Below are 24,188 nucleotides of genomic sequence, written 5' to 3' on the forward strand. Positions count from 1 at the left end.
TAATAAATAATTACAAATAACAAGTAACAAATATTGCTTCCTATGTTCTTTTAAAATTAATACTATTTTCTGAGGTTTTAAGGAACTTTACTGACTGAAGTGTCTGCACAAACCTTTTTTTAGATACTTTTTTTAGATGATACTTTTTTTAGATACTGGAACAGGCTGCCCAGGAAAGTGGTTGAGTCCCCATCCCTGGAGGTATTTAAAAGGCGGGTAGACGTGGTGCTTAGGGACATGGTTTAGTGGTGGACTTGGCAGTGCTAGGTTAATGGTTGGACTTCATGATCTTAAAGGTCTTTTCCAACCTGAACAGTTCTATGATTCTATGAAACACACAGTCATTAAGTCTTTATCATCTGGTCATAAGGCAAAACTCCCTTCACAATGACTGCAGACATAGGGTCCCTCATAGGACTCAAATTTTGGGCAAGAATTGATGTTTGGCATCAAAGTATTCTGACTTTTGTACTGCTAACAGTTAGTAGTAGACTGCAATCAAGTTATTTAATCATTTAAAGGGTTTTCAAAGCCAGTAAAAATATCAGCATCAGATTTTTTTTTTTTAAATCCTCATTTACAACAACAGCCCAAAGCATTCATTCCCAGTGCTTAATGATCACAGAGGGACATAAAGTTTAAGCTTTCAATACAAGCTTTCCCTTTGTCATCACATCTGTCTGCCTTTTGCCATTAGGCAAGCAGTGTATTCGTCTTTGAATTCCTTTATTTGCAAAGGTGCTAGTCATGCTCTATTAGTACTCTCGAATCTCCATGTGTGCACTTAGTTGAGACATTTGTTCGTTACTGATGAACTAATGGTTTCTAATGAGTTGCAGGGTCTTCAGTGGGTAAAAGTCTGTTTTGACCCTAAGTGACTTTGGCTAGGTTGCTAAAATGCTAGGTGGTGAAATAACCTAGCATGCTTATTTGAGCTTGTTTAACCTATACGCTTATTCTAAGAAAGGGAAAAAAAGGAAAAGAAATACAGCAGTGGGAAGATGTTATTGGTGATTACACTCCAAAACATTAGTGAATTCTCAGAAGTCTGATATCTGAAAAGAGATTTAAAAATTGTAAGTATTTCTAAAGTAAATTAGGGTTTAAAGGGACTTTCTGGAAAACCTAATAGGTACGGAAGAGCCTGTGGGAAGCTGGTCTGCTCTTAACCACGTGCCACCACGTGGCCTGGTTTTTGGAGACTGAATATACACCAGGGTTTGCTGCAAGTCCCCTTTATTGAGGGGTCAGGTGGAATCTTAAGAAATTACATAATGATGCACACTGTCACGGAAACAGATAGTTTCAGCTTTTTGCTCTGGTTTGTTCGTTCTTTATTTATTTGTCTGAATGCACTATAATAATAGCTTTTGAGACTGCACATAACCAATTCCAAACTTCTGGGGAATGTTTTAGTTATCCGGGAGATCAACCCTGTTAATTTTGGTGCAAATAGAAAATGAGTAAAGCTTAATTTCCACTAAAATCAGATTAAAGAAGGATTCTTTAAATGCTTTCAGTGTAAGCCCTCTACAGCTGTCAGGCTATCTGTCATTTTCCTTAGAAAACTGTGTGGTGACTGCAAAGCTCATGAAACTGTCATGTGAGAAAAACTACACATGTAGAACTGCTATGATTGAGAACAGGATTTTTAGCCTGACTGTTCCAAAGTGTAGGATTTGTGATAGCAATAATTTAAAAAAAAAAAAAAAAAAAAAATCTGTTTCAAATCCATATCTCCCCCGTTTAGTGAAAGCTGTAAGAATTCACTGTATACATACTCAGAGATATCCAGGGGATTCTTTGAAAGCCTGGGGATGTTTCTGGTATTGTCAGGGTTGAAAAAAGTCCACTTTTGTCTGTCTTTAGAAGAAGCTATTAAAGTCTCTCTTCACCAGAGAGAGAGATCAGAGATGATCAGGACTCTCTGCTGCTTTAGGAAAATGTTGTAGCCAGGAACTACATTTATAACACTTCACTGCATGGTAGGGTCATTTTATAAGACTAGCATGTTCATCTTTATTCAGGTGTTAAATCTCATAAAGACTACTTGGTTTTAGAAAAATTCTGGCTTTTCTGACTTAAACCTTGTGGTTTTTCAAAGGTTTTTAATATCAGATAGGAGATAGGCATTTTAATTTGTAATTAATGACCAGGTTAGAGTTGGATTTGTTTTTAATAATGTGAGACTAGGAAGGACAGGATAACCTTGCGAACAGACTGCGAACAAATAGCTGGAGGACCTAGCTTTTCATTACTTTGGTATTTTAATGCAGTGTCTCTCACAGGTCAAGGATTCAGCCAGGTACCTTTGGGGGGTGCCAAAACATTGCAGGTGGATTCATCCATTGATTTTAGTGGAATGAAGCACAGATAATTTTTTTCTTTTTAGGCAATGCTTTCATTGAAACCAGATCAAAACATCCATTGATTTAAATACAAAACCAAGATCATGCTTAATGCTACTGTGATGTCATTCCTGACTTGGGAGAGGAATTTCTGCTCTTCCAAAAGACTACGCAATACTCTAATGGAAGTAGTATTTGCAGGTGACACATATGCAATTCAGTAATTTTTTTTTTTTCTGAGAGGTTAGGGATTTAGTTAAAATGAGGTGGCTGAAGATTTTTCCATTAAGAAGTTTTAAGGAGTCATTAGACCACTCTGTACTTTCACACACACATAAACTTAAGTACTCGCTGCACTGTAGCAAATTAGGTATGGTATCACAGGCAGAATTAGCCAGTGACACTATATTGAAGTGCCATTCCCTTATCTGTATTTTCTTCCATATTCTTCAGCTACTCTTGAGTATATTTCTCAAGCAAAGGGCCGTTACTATTTAAAACTTAATATTACATTTATATTTGGAAAATAGGTCATTTTCTTAACATTAATACGGGGTTTGAAAATGCTTCAATACTGCCTGAGCGCTGCTGTTAATTAGGATGAGTGCTGTATTTCTCTATGGCCCGATGTGTCACTGCTTCATTGCAGAAGGATGGCTGTGGATCCTGAGAAGGTTTGCTGGCAGGTGATTTCTCTGACACCTTGGAAAATGAGAAGTGATGTTCCTTGCCTGTTCTGCATGCACACACTTGGGTGCATAAGCCTGGTCCTGAGAGGGTTCCTGATACATTTGGTAGAATTATTCTAGCGGGTGAGTGAAGAGTATCCACAAAGACAGGGTTCGTAATGAGGCCAGAGCTGTGCGGTATGCTGATTAGCTGTCCTCCTCCTTGAAGTACACAAGCTCTCCGTCAAGTTGTTTAAGTGAGTTGTGACACGTATTAATGCTGTTGCCTTCTTCCTGCTGGGGGCTGATTACTGCAATCCTATCTGAAAAGTTTTCCACCAAACTTGGAGATCATTTTTGTTAAAACAATATCCAGTTTTGTCCCTCAAGCATGGGTGTCTTTCTACTCATGAATGTAAACAGCAAATGCAAGCAATAAAATCCCTTTGAATAATGTGCCAGTACTCTACTCTTACATAACTGTCATTCCTTAGTAGAAGATGCTTATTTACCAATTAAAGCATCTTGGCAAGGATTTCAGGCATTTTAAATTAATTCTGCTGCTTCCAGAACATCCATTAGATAAAATCTGTTGAATTTGAATCATTGACCCTTAACCTGAAAACCAGGTCCTCCAGGAAACACATTGCGCACTTAACTTCCCCTATGAAAACTACAAAAAATTGTATGCCAAAATACAAGGACTAAGGGCCAGAGCTATGACACAATTAGACTTGGACGGGCATATGGAAACTACCTCACTGAATGTACTTGATAGGATAATTTCTTCTCAGCAATATACACTGTGTGACTACAAATAAATGTATGACATAAGGAATTGTTCAAGTTTTTTTAATAGTAGAATATTTCTATTGACTTGCAATGCTTAGAGAAGGACTGTGAAGTTGTGCTACTGATGAACATAGGGTTACTGCAAGAAGCTTCAGGCAATTAGCTCATACCAGAAAGGAAATACCAGATTTTGTTGGTGAGGGCTTGGATCTTCCTTGGAGCTGCAGGAATTTGGGCAGCTGGGAGAGGACCCTGTAGCCTCTTTCTTAGCAGCCTGCCAGAGAGATCACTGTGGAAGTCTCTTGCTCTAAGATTCCTACTGGTAGTGCTGGTTTTGTTTGTTTGTTTTATTTTAATTCTTCGATGCAGGATAATTCAAATGAGTAGTCAATATGAAGTTTTATCATCCTCTGTCTTTGGATGTCTGATTAAGCATGACTTGCTGTGATTGGGATTTTAAATACCAGAAGTCTTCCCAATTACCTCAATTACCTTTACCCAAGGAATGATTGCTATTTCCAGGTACGCATCCTGGTGCCCACAGTTTCTCCCTCAGGTTTTTCTGGCATCGTTCTTACATTAATAGCCCTTACCAAAGCATACTGTAGACTAATAACTATCCCACGGTACCTCCTGAGTATATTGCAGCACTGATACAGTTTCTGCGTGCGTCTTCTAGCTCTTCTACTTCCACTCCATTTTAGGAATGTTCAGAAGCTTCATTTTATTTAAAACCTTCAAATGACAGAAATTGTGCGTATCACATAGAACACATCCTATCCAAAAACATTCCTTATAATTTCTTCTCTGATTATATAAACCATCTTTAAAAGGAAGGTATATGAAAAAATAGATTAAAAGTTATCACAAAGTATTTACAGTAAAACAAGTAGTGAAATGTTTCTGTTCTTCAGTTCCGTATTCTAATAGCTCTTCTGGACATAATTTATTTGAAAAAAATCGGAGTAAATATGAAAAATCTTTTCTGAATTTCAAATGTATGCCCTGTCATGCCATTTTGTAGAGAATGTTGCCTAAATTATGTGGGACATACCTAAGTTTCTGTGCCAAGATCTGTAGCAGTGTTTTGGCTTCTAGTGCCTAAATTCCCCTTTTACTGAAACAGGACCTGGGTCCTAAGAAATTAACCCAAGAGATGATTTTACTTGCACTTGAAACTACTGCCAGTCTTTTTTGGTTTCAGAGCAGAATTTTCGTCTTATGTTTGAGTGTTAAATCTGTAACTCGTATATATAGTCAGCTGAAATTATTGTATAGATTTTGAGAGCCATATGTAGACCTTCCACGTGCTGAAAACACATGCAAGCTATTGCATAACAGTGAAACAATAAAAACATAACCATGGCCTATTTTTCTCTTTACTCTCATTACTAACACTGATATCCCCTTTTTCCCTGAAAGAAATCCACAGTGAAATATTAATAGCAACACACTGTTGAATAAACATCTGCAGATGTAAGCAATAACTATTTAAGCTTGAATAAACACTCAGAACAAGAAGAGCGAGGATTAATAATAAAGTTCAAAATTACCAAGAAAAGGCATTGTGAGACTAATCTAGGAAATTATTCTGAATTTTCAGAAGGTATATTTTTGCGGAAGTAATACTATCTTTTGCTTGCTTTAGGAGTAAAAAAGAACCTGTCTCCCTCTGCTGGTTTTCAAAGAAGAAAAAGTTTATAGAGACTAAAAATCGTAGCTGAAAATTTGATACAAATTACCAGATGTTCCAGAATCAGGACTTAAAACTCGTTGCCTTTAAATACATAGTAGTCACCTTGAGGACATTAGAACTACCTGTCTTGATTAGCTGTGGACTGGTAGATTTTTGTAGTAGTTACTGTGTTTAAGCTAGTAGTTTCTCAGTATGTTTTAACATGATTTCTTTATATGTACATCTTTAAGAAAATATAACATAAGATGAATTTAAACTGTTTACCCTTTAGTTCAAACATCACTGAGTCTTGTAGCTATCCTAACGAGCAGCCTAATACTGGAGTTGTAAGTGTAGATGCATAATTTTCCTTTCCTGCATAGTCTGAGTTAGTATACTTTATAATACAAATTAAGCCTTTTTCTTTCAAATATGAGTTTCTAAACTGCTCCATAAATATAAGTCACAAGCCATAAAGCTTTTGAAGGCTGTACACACAAGGATAGCTACAGCACTGAGCATAGCTCACCAGTTATGACAACTGCATGAGGTTTCTTGGAATTGCGCTGGGACTGCGATGTTGAGGCTGGCTGCTCCGGGGTGGGTGCTCGCACCGGGGCAAAATGCAGCGTTGCCCACCCTGCCGAGCTGTGAGCCCCTGCGGTGCCGTTCCCCCAGACCGCTCCACGAAGCAGTGAGACACCCACACGTGGTCTGTGCCAAGGAGAGTGTATCAGCGGGACGGGAACTTTGTGTTGCAATCCCCACCCTGGTGAACAACTGTTCGGGAATTTCCACGGAACAGAGGTGCTGCACAAAGTAGGTACCATGTTCTGTTACGCGTCATCGTATCTGCAAAGAGGTTTTTGTCCTTGGTACGGTATGCTCCGTCTTCCTATTGTCAGAGGAAACACGTTTGTCCTTGTGCTTCTACTAACAATTTCTCATTCACAACAATAGACATCAAGTTTGTTCCTTCCAGTTAGTTAAAGGCAAGTAGCGATTCCAGTAATTAAATTAAGGCGTTCATCTGTTAAATTTGGAGGGCTGACATAAATGCATTTTAGGCTGAGAAGAAAATTAAGGCAATTTTGTTTATTTAAAGTGGTTGGTGGGGTGGGGAGGGGTGGAGTGTGGGTTTTTTTTTTTCACTTCCCGTGTGTTATCTTCACCAAAACACATTTGTTATGCTTTGTTACATGGAGCCGTCCTTTTGATCTGGGTATACATCAAGCTTCCTTGTATCCTAAGTATTGTTCTAAAAGGCATCTGCCAGCTGCAGTTTGTCGTATTTCCAGTTAATACCAGTGTCAGTGTTGTCAGTTACACAAGTTGATTTGATTTTTGCATATGTTGCGTTGGAATTCTTTTGTGAAGTTTGAGTATCGGGGCAGCGAGCACAGCACGCACTTTCTCCAAACATTTGACCAAATTCTCTCATGTTTATTCTGCCTGTAGTATACAACTTCAATTGTATAAAAATGTTACTTAATGAAATTGTATGGATTTGTTCTGCTAGTTTATCTGCAACACACTTTTTTTTTTTTTTTTTTTTTTAAGCAAGACATAGCTTTACCAAGTGTCTCTGGAAAACTCTCAGGGCAACTGTGGCATTTGGTCAATGTATCACAGGCAACGTATATAGTAGCAAGGTAGTGCGACGGCTGAGACGCACACCTTGTGCATGGTATTTACATGGACGTATTACTAACTTCCTGTATAAGAAATACTTTAAAACTGACGTCATGTTTTCATGTGGGAATGTGTAACTTGTAATTACCCATTCATAAGCAAGTCTGCAGGCTATGTCATTGTTCCCTTCATTGACTCAACTCTCTAGGGGATAGTGTCATTTTACCTAGAAGCTGGGCTTCCAATGCCAAGCAGTTCTCTCTCACGAAGCAGAACTATTTTGGCTGCCAAGCTATGGAGAATGCTACGTGGCATCTGATATACAAATGCTGTCTCTACAACTGGCTGGTACTGCTTCTGGAGCGCACCTGGTAATTGGTATATATTTAATGTGAATGTTGCTGAGAAACGATGAAAGCAGAGCCAAAAGTACCAGTGTTGGAGTTGCTCTTCAGTGTAAGGGGTGAAAGCCAAAGAAGGAATAGCATATTCAGTTTGTAATTTAGTGCGATAAAAGCAAATCAGTACCTATTTAACATGAAGTGGAATTTGGGTTTTATGCAATCCTTTGTAACGTAGAATATTCTGCAAAAGTGGGATACTGCTAAAAAGGATGGGCTTAAGTTATTAAAATACATGCAAAATAGCAGGAAAATTTCCTGACAAGAGGGAAATAATTTCTAAGGGAAGTCACAGGAGGTTCTTACAGTTATCATGGGACTGGTAGACAGGCTTGATAGTCTGAAATTCTGCACTAATCCATAGAATGAACCAAATCATCTTTCCTATCTCGACTTTTATGATTCATATTTGACCTCATCATGCTGTCATATGTTACGTAACGTGAAGGAGGTTGGTCAGTCAAATAGCCATGATCGTGTTGAAACTGTTGGATATGGTAGCCTAAGCAGGTTAATGCTCCTTTGGTCAGTGATGGATGACACCTAGAAAAAGGGTTGTCCCAGCGCTAAACCCTGTGGCCAGTGAGGTGGAGGTGTAATCCAGAGCGGTTTAACGTGCCCCGTGTGTGAGGGAGAAAGCGGCACAAACACCATGGGAATGGTGTTGCACCAGGAGGTGCTGGTCCATTAGGATCCCAGTAAGAACGGCACTCTGACTCTGTAAAGGGTCATTTAAACTGCTGTTTATTAGAGCCAGCACTCTAAAGAAAGAGAGGGTGGCATAGATAATCCTACACCCCTATAGATGCTGGGAACCCTCAGTTGTGCAGCATCGAATGGGCACAGCACACTCTGCAGACCCCATCTGTAGAAAAGGGTTTCCCATTTCAGTCATTATAGGATTTTCTGACAAGAAAACAATTCCATCCATCATGTCTACTGCCAAACAGAAAGGATGTTCACATGGGAACCTCTTGCTGCACTTTCAGATAAAGGCAAGGACGCGCAGGTGGTGTAATCGCCGGTACCAAGTGGGAGCTGCCTGCAGACTCCTGTTACAGCGAGCCGCAAAGTTCATCCTGCGGCCAAGGGATACGCGCAGCACAACACGGGTCTGGAGGCCAGCACAGCGCAGCAGAGGCCTCCGTCTAACTTATGTGGGTCACTAACTCCCCCACGTAGAGTGGCCTCCTGGCCAGGACCACTACAGGAGCCCCGCAGAGGAGGTGGCCAGGAGCCATGACTGCCAGGACAAAGAAATCTAAAATGCAATCTGAAAAGAAGGTGTATTTGGACAGACCACTGTTGGAAAGAAACCTGGACCTGGAGAGCAAAATAGATGCCTTCTACTGATGCTTTGTTCTGTGCTCCAGAATTGGCTTATTGATTGTAAGGTCTGGAACGGTGTTAGAAAGGATCGATTTCTCCTCTTAATAACTGACAACCTGAAAAATTCTTGATGGCTTAGATCACAAGGGTAGTAAGAACTCTGGTAATTTTTTTCATCTGTGTAATTAAAGCGTCACGCCTATGATGCTTCTACAGGAGCACACTTCGTGTCAGCCTTCCAAGTCTCCATTTTGCTCTTGTTGAAGTCACCTGCAAGGGCTTTCATTGACCTTCGTGGTGCTAGGTCAAGATTTATCCGATAGAAAATGCTTAGGTGCTAAAATGGTGGGGTTTATATGTAGTCACACAGAAAATGTCACTGCTGCAATGTATTTATGACTTTTTATTAATTCATTTATTATTGTAGCTTCTAAACTGATACTTTTTCATGTGTCTTCTGTGCTTCATTAAGCGTTTTGTGTATTTTGGAACTTCAGTGTGCTAAAAGGGCTGAATAAAATACCAATAGGCATAAACTTAATTCTTTGATTATTTTAAGTAGTATCCCCTGAATGGACAGAATAGAAAATTACTGGAATTCTTTTGCATCTACGTTAAAAATCATATTGTTCCTTTTAAATGCCCGTTACAGCTTTTAATTTGATCTTATGAAAGGCCCATTGTCTAAACTTTGTGTAAAATCCCACATGCAATACTTCTGAGCATACTCCAAGCATTATATTCTTTTGAAGCTATTGTGAAGGTCAAACCAAAATATCGTCTCTTTGAAACATGTTGGTACGCCAGGAAGGCTGGAGTTGACAACAGGGATCTGCTGGGGCCAGCGAAGTAGCTTCTGAAGTTAAATTAAGCAAAATTCCGTCTAGTGGAACATGTTGTTCCAAACCACCGGAGCCGTCAACCGGCAAGTGATGAAAGTCTGTCTTCCTACGACTAAACCCCATGTGCTGCGGAGCACCCTGGTTTCGCAGGCGTCACCTCTCAGCCGCCTCCTCCTCCTCCTCCCGTGCCTGCTCTGCTGCGGGCGGCGCGGGCAGCACCCCCGCCCCGCGGCCGCCGGCGGAGGGAGGTCCTCGGACCCGCCGCTCAGCTCCCGCCTGCCAGGCGGACGTTTTCGGTGCGTTGTGCAAGTTTGCAGTCATGCCGAGCGTTCTTGGGAAGATGGGGCGATAAGGGGAGGAAATGACGGAGAGTCACCTCACGGCCTCCCAGCCGCCGTGGCCGAAAGGGCCCGGTCGCCACAGCGGCGGCGGTTACGGCCGCTAACGGCCCGTGTCCCCGGCGGGCGCGGACCCCCGCTGCCGGCCGGGCTCCGCAGCGTGCCGCGGGGAGGCACCCGACCCCGGGGAGGCGGCGAGGGGGACAGGTGAGGTGGCGGCCGGCCGGGCGCCCGGGGCAGGGTCCGAGGGAGGCGGCCGGCGCCGCGCCCCGCCCCCGCCCATCTCCTCAGGGCCGCGCCCCGCCCCCTCGCCTGCCCGCGCCAGCGCTGCGGGCCGGAAGTGAGCGCACGGCGGCGGCGGCGGTCAGGCGGCGGGCGGGGGCTGCCTCCAGCCTGGCGCGCGCGTCCCCGGCGGCGGGAGGGAAGCAGGGAAATGGCCGGTGCCGCGGGGCGGCGGCGCTGCGAGGTAGGAGCCCGCCGCGGGGCGCCGGGACGGGGCTGGGGCTCTGCTCCCCCCGCCCGCTCCCGTCCCTCCCTGCCGCTGTCCTCTCGTCCCCCCCTCCGCCACCCGCCCCTTCCCCCGCGTCGCCCTCTCCTCGCCGCGACCCTCGGCCTCCGGGCGCTCCCCGCTGCCGGCTCGGCCTCGGCGCGGCTCCGGGCGCGGGGGCTGGCGGCGTTGCCCGCGCTGCCGGGGCGGCACCTGCGAGCGGCGGGGCCCGGGGCTCGGGCCGCGGTGGCGGGTGGGCAGCGGGGCCGGGGTCAGCGCCGCCCGCCCGGGTCGTCCCCGCCGCTTCGGGTCCGTCCGGGCTCCGGCGAGGCGGGCGGCGGCGGCGCTGCCTGCTAGCAGTTCTTCATCGGCTGGCTGCCTTATCTGCGGCGCTGCTTCTGACACGGAACGGTAACGCCGGGGCGTCTTGCGGAGCTGCTTGCGCTTCGTAGCGCTCCGGGTTTCAGAGGCGCTTTTTGTAGCGGAGGGTGAAGTCTCGGGGGCGGCGGGAGCCGTCGGGAGGCTTGGGAAGGCTGCGGGGAGCTGGAGCGCTCGCCCGGCGCAGGGGGGACCTGGGCCGCCGCGGCAGGGACCCACGGGCTTTGCCTTCCCTTTATCCGCCGCCGTGTAGGCTTTTTGAGTGGGTTAGTTAACCTCGGGCTGGTGCGCTGCCTTGCGTCCAGAGAAGCTGGCTGTTTACAAAGCTGGTCCTTAACCAGCTCTGCTGTTTCCTCCGGCAGCTTTTCAGATAGTAGTAGTAATACATGGGAGCGTGTAGCTGGCTTGCTGTTCACAACTTCATCAAGTTTATTATTCTGCATCAGTGTAGCAAAAAAAGGTATATCTGCGTCTTTGTTAGCCCGGGTAGCCTCCCGCTAACAGCTGTGCTGTTGTTGGGGAAAGAAAATGTGGTAGTAAGATGCACTCAGAAAAAAGAGCTTGGAAGAAAAGAAAGATTCTGATGCTCTTCCTTGTCCTTGTATTGCTTATTGCAAACGTGGTCCTAGAGCATAGTGCAGTTAAGCTGATTTGGGGTAGGGGAGAGGTGCAGAGGTTTTAAATAACAACCTTGCATGCTTAATGCAAATCTCTTTCCCAAGGGAACTGAAAAGCCAAGAAAAAACGTGTGATGTTTGTAAAAGATGTTGTGCAATACCTACGTAGAATAAAAACTGTGTTCAAGAGTAGTAGTGATGGGTGATTTATGAAGAATCCAAAGGGGAAGCAGAAATGAGGCAGAGGAAGTGAAATCTGACAGATGAAAGTATTTTGTTAGTTGATTTTGTTAGCTTTGAAGGTAGTTGTGTCCTTCGTTCCCCCAACACTGAGAGTGGGCCTGGAGAAAACTTTCTTATGTGTCTGGGAGGAAGAGAAGTTGCTTAAATTGGGCTCATTTACCACATTTGGGGGGAGGGACTATAATGCTGACCAAGTTGTGTGTTTGTGGTTTTTTCTTTTTTAACTGAAAGCAAGTTGAAGCAAAACTAATACGAATAAATGGACAGTGAAAGAAAGTTGCATAAAAGATAAATGCAGTGGGAGAAGTAAAGTAACAGATACTTGAAGTTAAACAGCCTTTTGTTTGGGGAAAAAAAAAACCCAAACAAAAAAGTAATGAACTATTTAGAGTCCTATTTTCTTAAATGTTGTGCTGTATTTGAACAGTCTTTTACATAAAGGTGCTTTTTTATAAAATTACATAGGAGGTCTCAAGAAAGATTTAAAACTATGATTGATTTAATAAAATAGATTTGTCCTACTTAATTACAATGTAATAGTAATCTTGATGTAGAAACTCGAGTTTCCTTTTTCCTTTTGGAGTATTATTGTCATAATTAAGAACTCAAACATAAAGGTTCATCAGTATAATCGGTGTTTATAAAGATAGATTGATGATTTAGTTATTTTTATCTTTTCTGAGTAGCTCTCTATGTAGCAACAAAGGAAATTGAATGCCTTAAATGGGAAATGTTGCATTTCAAAATGTCAAGTAAAAAAATCTTTTCTGAATTTGTGTTCCTCTGTTTCTTACTTCTCAAACTAAGTCAACTTGAAACTGCTGATGTTTCTTATCCAGTGCTGCTATTATATCTGCTATCTAGCTGAAGAAACTTGAGTTAAAATGTTGCTTCACAAATAAAAATGCTGAGGTGACACTTTGGTTTTGTTGGGGTTTTTTTTTGTTGTTGTGTTAGGCTTTGATGTGGGACCAAAACCAGACCAATGTGGGACTATCTAGAAAAAATAAATGCTAGATTTGAATTTGATTAGAGCAGTATTGCATATTGTTTGTCTTTAAATTCTTGAACAATCTTAAGGCTATCTTATGGAAGCTTTAAAAATGGCAATAAATTAACATTCATAGGTAGGACAGCATAAGCGTAACACTAACATGACCAGAATTCATAAAATATAGTATGTGTTTTAAGGTCAGCCTTAATGACATTCAGGTAATGATCCTCCATTTTTTATTTTAGAAGTATTGCCTTTCAGTGTCTGCATTTAGTGCAGAAATTACTGTGGTATTTATTTATTTCAGAATAGTACAACAAACTTGAAAATGAGAGAGTATAACACAAATCTAAATTGTTTGCTTTGTCGAAGTGGAACTGCAAACGTGTTCCACTGTTTTAAGTAGAAGATGTGGATGTGTAATTACTTACCAGAACCAGAGTTCAGTTTTTATCAGCAATGGTCAATAACATCAGTCATCTAATACAGCATTCATCCAGTCCCTTTGTACACAACAAGGTTGCTGTGATGTCAGTTTTCGCAGAAGAATGCAGAAGTTGTTTCCAGACTGGACAAGTAAGTGAAGGAGAAAATGGTTCAAGGCATGCTAGTAATGATAAACCTCACTTAATCTATTAAAGATTTAGAATAAAATGTTGTCCTCAAAGCTCACATTAAAAAAAGTTATGAGAAATATTACTTTGATCTATACCTTAGTAGAAATGCAACCTGAAATTATTTACTTAGAGTAAGTTTAGTTTGTTCCAAGTGGTGGTCACTTCAGAGTGCTTTCATTGAAGCAAATGAAATAGAGAGAGAGAGGGTATGTCTGCCTGTTTCCCATAACTTCTAATTTTCAGGTGTGTGGCATTAAAGTTATAAACAAAGCATTACTTACAAAAAAACAACCGTAATTGGAAACTCGTGGTATGTAGTGTACGAGGACCTCATGGTATTTGTGTTAAGAGTGTGTCACTAGTTCAGGCCTAGAGGTTGGTTGCTGCATGATGACCTAGATGAAATAATTTGGTCCATATAGAGTTTGTAGCTCATAGGTTTCAATATTATAGTTGATGTTAGTAGTTATAGGAGATATATTGAGACAGGTCGTCGGTAACTGATATGGTCTTCTACTTAGATTGTAGTCACAGCAGAAAAGCAGTGTGGTGACAGTGCTGAGGTATGTAAGGTGAGTGCTGAAAGTTTACCCGAGTTCAGCATGCAGCTGGACAAATTCCTGGAGGAAAAAAAATCCATCGGGGTCTTAGTGAAGCTACCTGAGGATTCAGAAGTGCTTGAGTGGCAAATTAGTGGAGACTAGAAGAGTATTTTGAGGAAGTGTCATTACATGCTTACCTTGGTTTAGCTTTTTTCCATTTGCATTTCTGAAGCCACCCTTAGAGACAAGTTAAGGATGAGATGAACCTTTGGTCTGACAGAGTGTAGCCATCCTGTTCAGTTTTCTACCAGCGTAGTGTTAAAAAAAAAGTAATCATTGAATCAATGCATCTGATAAGCATTTAGTATTTTCTAATGTATAAAGCAGAAAGGTACATGTGAACAGTGCATTTGTTCTGTCAATTAATAATCAACAATTCTGCTTAATACTTTCATAAATACTAGGTTTGTGACTAAGAAGCATCTACCAGTGGTAACTGAAACTGTGCAAGTTTCCTGCCTGAGGGGAAACTCGTCTGCTGAAGCAAGTGGTAGAAACAATTTGGCTACTGCCGCAGAATTGCATTTGGTTAGACTGGTAGGTTGATCCTAATACAGTGATAGAGAGTTAAATCTGGGGCAGAGCTGTGGTGACATGGTTTTCTCTCCCTATGCTGCTAATGTTTTTGATTATATTTTGTTGAAGGTGTATACTGTGCACTGCTGCACAGGGAATAGAATAGTATCTTTGTGGGGGAGGGTTATTTTCATCTCCCTGTGTTAATAGCCACTGTACATTGCATCATGAACTTCCTGTATTTTTCTGTGTTTTGAATGCTTTGTGACATTAGGAGGATATTTGCAGGGCTTACTTCAGGCATATAACTTAAGAAAATTTGGGTTTTTACCATGGTCCTCTGTCTATGCTGTAGAATGTTATGAAACTATATGGAAGGTGTTTGGGCATCTCTATTTGAGTAATTAAAGCAGATAGCACAAATGTTTCTTTCCTCTTTTCTCTGTCCTCCCCATCCTCTAGACACTTTATATATTTTTGATTGAATTGGATATGTAGTTTAAAATCTTGTCTACCTTCAGCTTAGTACCACTGGTATTGGGATTAGTGGAAGTACTAGTATAGATAGATGCTCCAGGTAAGTTGTCATGCTCTGCTGTTATCAGGCCTGCACTGTATGAATAACTAAAACTTTGATATTGCTGCCTGGATAAAGCCCTGAGCAGCCTTGTCACCCTCTCATAGCTGACCCTGCTGTGAGCATGTAATGGAACTAGAGACCCCCTGAGGCCCCTTCCACTCTTAATTGTTCCATGGAAGTGGTATTCCAGAGTAAAATTATTTTGCACATCATGGATTGCTGTGCAAATTATTCAGCTAGGGAATCAGAATATTTGCGGCAATGGCATTACTTAAAAAAATAAAAAAACCCCATACCCCAAAGCAGTAGCTAATGTTGATTCTGTGTGGAATATTTTGTATTGCATGAGTGTTTTCAAGTACCATTTGAAAAGAGGGATTGGTGGAAAAGACTGAATCGTAAGGGTGACATGGAGAAAAGCACAACTTTAGAGGTGACTGAAAAGCAAGAGAATCCGTAAAAAGTTTTTTAAAGCAAACTTCTGAAACAGAAGGAGTAGATATGAAAGCATTATTCTGTAAAGAGAAACATTGCAAAAGAACTAAAATTCTTAGCCTTTGTCAAACAATGCTGGTAATAGGCTTGGCTGTAAGGCACGGAAAAAAGTCTTGGCCAAGTGCATCAGAATGAAACAGCCTGGGATGCCATCAGTTTCGTTATTGCTTTTTCTGGTATCTGCATCCAGAAAATACTGGGCAGGAACAGAATTGCAGGTATGCTGTTAGAGAGCTGAGAATAAAATAGGGAGAAATACGGAGATGCAGAAGTTGGTGAGTAGTTCTACAGCTGCTGAAACCGATGTCAAGTTTCCTGTTGATTTGTGTCTTCAGCTGATTGGCTTTAAGGACTTCTTGCCACGATTCGAGCATTTATAAAGATTATCCTGGCAATAAATCTGTGGTGTCCAATAATATGAGCTCATGCTACTGTTTTCTTCTAGCTGTGACACCCAGTGCTCTTGGTGGTGTCAGGTTTCTTGTTTTTATGAAACTTCCATGGAATTTATTTATCTTTAAGACCCCTATCTCTTCAACAGACTTAAAAGAAATGGTGATTGGGTTCAAAATTTGAGGGGAGGAGTATAACAGCACAAATATGCTGAAGAAGCTTGCAAACATACTGTACCAAATCTGCATGTATCCACATCTACTGGTGGAGTGGCTTGCAGTGGCTCATGATGCAAACCACTGCTTCAAGAAGGGGAAGAGTACTCTGTGGCAGTGAAAAACATATGATCTGTAGGTAGCTGTAGCTGCCTACACTAAGATTTGGCTGGGACATCATGACAGATGCTTCCACCTTTTGTCTCTCTTGGAACGTTGATCAGAAAATCAAGATTCTACGGTTACAAAGTATGCCATATCTAGTAAGTCTTCTGCACAGTGTCATGGATGAAAATTGATTTAAGCAGAAGAGTTCGTAGGTGTTTTTATAGTCACTGAAACAGCCGAGGCTGGATTTTTCAAGGGATTTGTTGCCGATGTTGAAAGACCTTGAAGCATTCCCGGAGGCTTCTTGTTCTAGTACTGAAAACACCCTATTCTTACCTAGCTTTCAAGATCAGAGGTTTTGTGATGAAATTGTACTTTTTAGATGTAAATGAATTTTTAAAATCAAAGTTAAGAGATGCAGTTGCTGGTCTCAGTACAGCTGCTTAGGTATTTCCAAGCTGAATGATTTGAGCAAAACAGAAATGAATGCTGGTTCAGAGTTTGTGCCCAATTAAAAATTGCACCTGTCTTTAAGCTAGTGAAATTGCCTTTGAAGATTCTGTAGATGTGACCCAAAATGAAATGGATTCAATCTTTCGGTTAACTGTGTTAATCTCATCTGTAAGGGGGTGCTTTCTAATTTTGCTAAAATGACTGGCTTAAAGAAGCTACTAAGTTTTTAGTGGAAAGACAGGTAGAACCATATACCTGAAACACTAGCCTTTCAGGACTACTTACGTACACATTATTGAAAAACTTCTAATTTAAACCTCACAGTATTTTAAAAAATATTGGACTTCAAGAAGTCAGGTCATGAGTATCTGTTCAGTTGATTCTTGATTTGTAGTAATCTGAATGCGTTTGGCAGAGAGGGCTTTTGAACATCGAAGTTCTTGTGTTTTTTCTTGTTAAGTTTTCCTGCTATGGCAAATGTGGCTATGAATTCCTTTGCAGATTATTAGTACTTTCCATAGTATATTACTGCTGTCTTGTTTTGCTAAGTTTTCCCTGTTATCCCATAAAACTGCTACCGTCTCTGGTATGCAGGCAAGATTTGTTAATTCTTAAGTTAGCTATTATTCAGTGTTAGACAAATGCCTCAATTTTTTATTTTTTTTTTAATTAATGGCAAAATAACCATGGAGTTATTGTGACAATTACACTTGATTTGAGGAAGCTCTGGCTACTGTATGTCAGAGCGTTACTTTATAAGGAATGCAGGAAATGGTCTGACTTGTTATCACTGCTTCTGTATTTAGTGCTTGGACTCTGGGGAATTTATGTGCACTGATTTCTGATAACTATAAAGTATTTTTTAAGAATGAATTACCAAATAATGTGTTCTAGTGCTTTGTTTAGCACTAGAACAAATTATAAATAGAATGTTAAAAGCCTTGAGTTTTTTTGAAGAGAAAGTTGTAGTGCATCTCGTCTTAAGTAGGGAAGAATGTTAACATGTACGTGAGCAGATGGTGAAATTACCTCTGCTTAAGGTTACAGGATTTATCTCTAATAAAGTCATCCCTTGCTCATTAAGATAGGAAACTAATTTAGATTTTGGGAGTCTTTGTCCTGGTAGAGATGTAATATCCTGTATTGACTCTCCTGAAGTTTCTCATTGGAAACCTGTAACTTCCTCGTTAGAAAAAAATTTCTTCATGGCTCAATTTTATGTGTTTGCTAGAGTAGTGCATATGTAAATATATTTTGTTTTTTTATGTAAGCCTCTGTAAGTGAAAATCTGGTTTGAAGTTAATTTCCATTCTACGTAGAGGCTTTGATCTGAAGGAGATAGACATCTTGCTGTTTATTGGCTCTTGATATTAATAAAGTTTTGTTGCTGCTCTTTTTTTCTTTTAAAGAGCATTTTACTCCTTTGAAATAACGAATAATGAGCAATACTCAATTAAATAAAACTATAGCAACATACAGGGACTTGACTAAGGAAATTAACTTTAGACTCTAAACACATTTATTCAAAATTACCACCAAGTAAGCGTTGCTCTTAGGGAAACTCTGCTAGACTGGAGCCAGAGAAGGAGGTCTGCGGACGCATGTCTGATGACATCTGGTCGAATACTTGAAGAAAATATTGCTTAAAGTTAACTAAGTCTCACTGCAAGAGGCAGATTACCTTTCGTCAAGGCTGTAGATAAATCGGGTGGTTGAGATTTTTAGACCTGCATTTGAATGAAGCAGGCAGTATTGGTGAGTTACTGCTAGGGCAGTGTAAATACGGTGACTTTGTATAGGCTGTGAATGTGTCCATTTAATTTCAAATTTAGGGGAGAAATAAGTGGTGTCGGAGACTGTTGTATCACTTTCAAATTTCTGTTATAACCCCTTCAGTTACTTCTAGTTTTCCTTTGGAAAAAAAAAAAGCATTTGACCCATTCTTTAAGTGTTTGGAAAGAGAGTTGTGCTCTTGAAGGTGAACAGATTGACCGTTGAAAACTGATTATTACTGTTACTTAAAATAGTGTGCAGCGGTTGAGATGAGAATAATCCTGACTCTTTAAGGATTACTTCCAGGTCTTCTGATGACTTCCAGTTGTTGCAAACTTCTTGTGAATTCCTATGGGATGGTCAGTAATGGCTCAGGTAGCTGTGTTTCCTCTTTCTAGGATTTGAATTGAAACGTATTCTTCCGAGTGTTTGAGAGGAGTTCCCTGCTGATAGATGGCCCAAATGGAATTTACCCTTCCCTTTGCAAATGTTGGAGAAGTTTAAATTCTGCTCGCTCTCTGCCTTTGAACTTTGAACTTCTGACTCTGTAGCCATCTACGTGAAGCTGAACTTATGTGAAAATGTTAACTGATGCAGTGTAGTTAGCATTTAAAAGAAGGACTACCTTTATTTTAATTGTGCTTATGCCTGGGGAGCTTTTTCTTCTGATGTTTTATCATGTGAATTTACTGTTTAAAACTGGCATGCAGGATAAAGTTTTGCTAAAAGTACTGCAATTTTATCAGATTTTTAATCAGTTTTTAACTTCAAACTGTTTGAAAACTGCAGTCTGCTTATAAAATTTGACAGAAATTTGTACACTGATTTAGTTTTAGAAGTTTCCCAAGGACAGGACTTAAATAGAGCGATCAAATTAAGTGTATGTATGCTGATAAGACTGTCTTGTAAAAATAAAATTCCACTTTTCAGGTAACCACTAATAATATTCTTCTGCCTTGAATACTAGAAGTCACGGGATTTGTCAGTGCAAGTGTGCAATCATACGCTGACAAAAATGCAGCACTGTAATGTGAAATTGGAAAATAAACAAGCAGTTATTGAGTGATTGGAAATCTGTAGATGTTACGAATGAATGTGTTGCAGTAGCTGTGCACTATGTTTCTGAGTGCTAAGGAATGTATGTTTAGCTGCAGTCGTGACTTTGTGGAAAAGACTTCTTGTGAATAGGAGTCTGCTTGGCGAGTATGGAGATCAAAGCTGTCAATTTCAGCAGAAAAATAAGGCTTCCTACTTTTTTGAGGAGCCAGAGTTGTTGTTGTATGGACTTCAAACTAACTATATATAATCTTGATATTTTTTCCTTAAGAAAAATCACTTGCTGCTGTAGTTATCAAGCAGCACCAGAATGCATTGATAATCTTCAAAGTTGTAGCCCAAACAGTTCTGAATAGTCTCAGAAAATATGATCCTATTTTAGTTTTCTGAATAAAAATCAGGAAAAAAATGCTGCTGCTATTTAGGATCCGTAGGCAACAGCAAGTCTGTGAGAACTGCACTTACCTCATGCTGCTGCTGCTTGGAAAAGCCGAGTAGGAATTATTGAGAAGACTTCATAAGTCAGAGTGTTCTTGCATCTGAAAATTTGACATAGCAATTTTAGCCAGCTGTAAGTTAATAAAGAGATTAAAGCCTGTTTGGATATCTAGGCAGTCTGAGCAGTTGGTGTGAAGTATATTAGACTTCTTGTTAGGATGTTATCTGTGGCTAGTAGGCTTAGACCATCTACAAAATATTCAGTACATCTTTAGGAGAAGGTTTAGAATGACTGCCCTGCTAACAGGAGGATAGTAAATAACCGAATGGCACTGAAGGCCACAGCTGTGCTGTAAATGGGGCCAGGGACCTGCACTGACCATAAAGGAACCCAGCAAAAAAGTTTGGGGTTGGTTTGTTTTTTGGTTTTGTGTTTGTTTTTTTTAATTGGTTTTCCAATTGGGTTCAACACTCAGCTGTGCAAATAGGCAGTAGATAGGACAGGACTTCTTTCTAATGGCAATAGTTGTGGCTTTAATGAATGTCAAACTCTGCAGCTTAATATATTGTATGGAAAAGGATCTGGTGTCTGCTTTTTTCTGTAGACTTCATCCGTGCTGAATATTATTATCTTGTGGAATGGATACATACTAGTAACCTCCAAAGCTCCTCCTTAAGACTTTATTCCCCAGGACTTTAGTGGTGTGGTTTTCAGGGTTTTATAACTTCGTTAGTCTGTCACTGTTTCAGTCTTTCTGAAGACACCCTCTTTCATTTATATCTTGTCTTGGTACCTGTAACATCAGTTCTGGTTTAATCTTGCTTTGTGAGGGGTTTCACCTAAATTTATGTTTTCAGACTTAGCTGAAATATATAGAACCTCTTATAAAGATGTGTGTCCTTCACAATAAAAGCTGCTGAAATGAAGAAGATAAAACAAAAGCTTGGCCAGAGTCCTAAAGAATTTAAACAATCTGTTAGAAATCTGTTAAGACTCTCGTTGTCTATGTGGCGAGCCCACAGAAGTACAGTTGGTTTGTTTAAAGAACATATCTCTGGTCTGATTCAAGGGAAAAAAAAAATCTAATGGGTGTGAATAGCAAGGGGACATAAAGATAGCCTTTAAATTATCTACATGATTTGCTGCAGAGACCTCCTTATTTGTAGATCGTTCTGTGACTTAAACCCATGATGATTTACATCTAAAGGGCTGTCTAGTTCAGTGAAACTGTGTTTTAATGCGGATTGCTGTTTAGGTAACTCTCCTAGCAGAAACTCATTATTCATGATTTTTATCTTGCTGCTTGATACGCATACTAGCTGTTGCTGGAAAACATCTCCTGGACTCAACTCTAACCTATCTGTGTGTAAAAGCCGTAGAATAAAGTAGAAATAATATTGAAAAATAACATAGTTCTTGTGGTAATCTCTTGTAAGATTATTTTAATAATGAGGCACAGATATCATGGTGAATATGGGAAGTTGTATAATAGTACTGAGCACAAGATTGGAATTGGAGAAATGTAAGATGTAATTTTCTTGGTGGTGGCCTTAAGCAAAAATGACCTTTCAGAGCTTCTTCCCTTACATAGTAGTGAATGACACTTCCTTTAAGGGCCTGTTAAGGCAATTACTTAAGAGCAGCTATGCTTAAATCACTTACTTTGCTTCTCCAAGAAATAGCATTTCATAAGCATTATTTCTCTTGTTAAGAGAATAAAGTACAATGATATTTTCCAAAGGAAGGGAGGTCCTTCAGCATCATTATGACCATCATAATCACGGTACAGCAGTTTGATAGGTCTATCTTTTTTTAATATAGTGAAGTAAACTGGAGGTCCTCTTGATAATGTGCTTTATCAATGCTAGATATTTGTATAGTCTTTAGAATGTTTTCTACTTCTGAGATTGAACCTGGCTAAGTGTGCAGAATTACTCAAATCTGAAAACAGTTAGGTACCTGGATGTAGCTTTTCTGTGTTTTAGGTTTAGTGGTGCAAAAAGAAACCAGTACTGTACGTACTGGTAAGTACTATTAAAAAAAAAAAAAAAAAAAAAGGGTCTTACATAATTCAAAGGCTGTGAATTTAATTGTGTGGCTTCTCTTTTTAAGTTTGACTCCAAAAAAAAAAAAAAGGTCTCTTTAAAATTTTGTCCTAGGTTTCTGAAGGACATGTGCAACCTTGTCAGTTGGTGATGTATGACTTAGTAGTTCTCAATGTATGATTTCTTTTATGCGTTTCTAATGTTTCATTTCATTTTCAGATCTGCTAAATCTATTTGGAAGCCAAGGGTGGACAACCAGTACAAGGGAAGTGTTCCTTCTTTAAATGGACATCTGCTCTTGCGGTATGGCCCAGATATCCAGTAGCAATGGATTTAAACAGCGTTCCTCACCTTCTTTGGCAGCCGCCAGGTCAAAAGATGTGGACAAAGAGGAGGCGTTGCAGATGGAAGCTGAGGCATTAGCTAAGATGCAGAAAGAAAGAGGTATAGCTGGTAATAAACAAACTTTTCATTCTTTAAGCAGCACCAGACAAAAAGTACAGACTCATAACAAACAGGACCATGATCTCATGGTGTTTCCAGAGTCTGATGCCAAGAGCATGGAAGATAAACTGAGTACCATTGACATAAAGAAGCTTACTCATGCTGAACTAGAGAAACTGCTGCTGGATGACAGTTTTGAATCTAGTAAAGTACCTACGTTACCAGTGAATCCTATTTTGAGCCCATCTGTGTCTTCGCAATTTTATCTTGGGCCTACGGGTCAGAGAAGACAGTGGACACCTGGGATACCAGCACCTGTGACATGCACTTTACCTCCTATTTACCCCTCAGCTTCTTACACAAAACAAACTGGTGTATTTCAAAATGGATTCCATCCAAATATGTCCTCCTATTACTCTAGAGAACCTATTTATCTTGGTCTTCCAAGACAGTCGCAATACATTTCATACCCAGTGGCAGCTACTACACCTTTCCATCCACAAGGAAGCCTACCTATATATCCTCCAGTACTTACACCAGAAATGGCAAAAGTATTTGACAAAATTGCAAGCACCTCAGAATTTCTGAAAAATGGGAAGTCAAGCACGGACTTCGAAATGACTGCTATAAAGTCTGCAGTTTCTAGCCTACCAACCTCAGACAGCTGCAGGGATGTTAGTAAATTTGATTGGTTAGATTTGGATCCCCTAAGTAAACCAAAAGTGGATAGCGTGGAGACTTTAAATAAGGCAGAGAATGATGGAGAGAGAGCTTCAAGTATGACTGCTGAAGATCCGTGGGATGCTGTGCTGTTAGAAGAAAAGCTGTTAGTATCTTGTCATCTGGAAAGAAAAGTTAATGGGAAATCTTCTGGAGCAACAGTTACAAGGAGCCAGTCCTTAAACATGCGAACAACTCAACTTGCAAAGTTACAGGGCCAAACATCACAGGTATGTAAATCAGTGTTTTTAAATTGCAGTATAATAGTAAAGATTAATCACAGTTTTTAAAGACACTTTAAGGTCTGTATTTGTTTGTTAAATATTACTTGTCTTGAGCAGCGTCACAATAATGTGATGTTACTGCCGTATGTATGTATTAGTGATATTCAGAAAATTGAACATTGCTAGTGAACTAAATCCCAAAGTAACTCTGGCCTTGTGTAATCTTTCCACATTTACGGAGGAAACTGCTGTTTTTCAACAGACTGCAAAAAGAAATTGAAATAATCTTCAGAACAATTAAGTATTTAAATCATATTTATAAATATTTGAATTAATGAGCAATTCACATGATACTACAACATAAAAAGATGGTGAGTTAGACACTGAAGGCATTATCTGAGCAGCCTTTATGTCAGATTTTGAAAAAAATCTTTTTTTTGCCTTATATTTGAACCTGTCAGCTTTTTTTTTTTTTAAAAAAAAAAAAGGTAGAATAGAAAGATGGCATAGTCAAAACTTTTTTCTGCTCTCCCAGTATCACATGCAGTCTTTCACAGGACCACTATAATTCCCTTTCATAGGTAGAAATCTTTCTTTCTGTGCAGGAATGCTAGAGAGATTGTAACCAAACCTTTTGGTCATACTGTCCTGGAAGGTGGGATGCCTGTTGGGTCAGAAACCCTGTACTGTTCCGGAAGAAGGAAGACCGTCTTTGTGTGATGTTACTTTTATCAGGCAGGGCAAAAGGGTGACTTCTGCTCTAG

General features: G+C 40.3%; 1 protein-coding gene across 9 annotated transcripts in view; it reads left to right on the forward strand.

The window, feature by feature from the left end:
* The window catches only part of PIK3C2A (phosphatidylinositol-4-phosphate 3-kinase catalytic subunit type 2 alpha), a 77,528-nt gene that overhangs the window by 11,194 nt on the left and 42,146 nt on the right, over positions 1 to 24,188 (forward strand). For 4 of the 9 annotated variants that reach the window (XM_082318386.1, XM_082318394.1, XM_082318393.1 and 1 more), the window contains exons 1-2: positions 10,366 to 10,491; positions 22,256 to 23,430. In XM_082318386.1, coding sequence (XP_082174512.1) covers positions 22,321 to 23,430 — 1,110 coding nt within the window. In that variant the 5' untranslated portion in view covers positions 10,366 to 10,491; positions 22,256 to 22,320. Of the gene's footprint in view, positions 1 to 10,216; positions 10,233 to 10,365; positions 10,492 to 10,904; positions 10,924 to 13,301; positions 13,321 to 22,255; positions 23,431 to 24,188 lie in introns of those variants that run through there. The other 5 variants (XM_082318388.1, XM_082318389.1, XM_082318390.1 and 2 more) reach the window with 4 other exon arrangements.

The sequence above is a fragment of the Platalea leucorodia genome, assembly GCF_965183815.1.
Source record: "Platalea leucorodia genome assembly, chromosome: 7".
In the NCBI taxonomy this organism is placed as follows: domain Eukaryota; kingdom Metazoa; phylum Chordata; class Aves; order Pelecaniformes; family Threskiornithidae; genus Platalea; species Platalea leucorodia.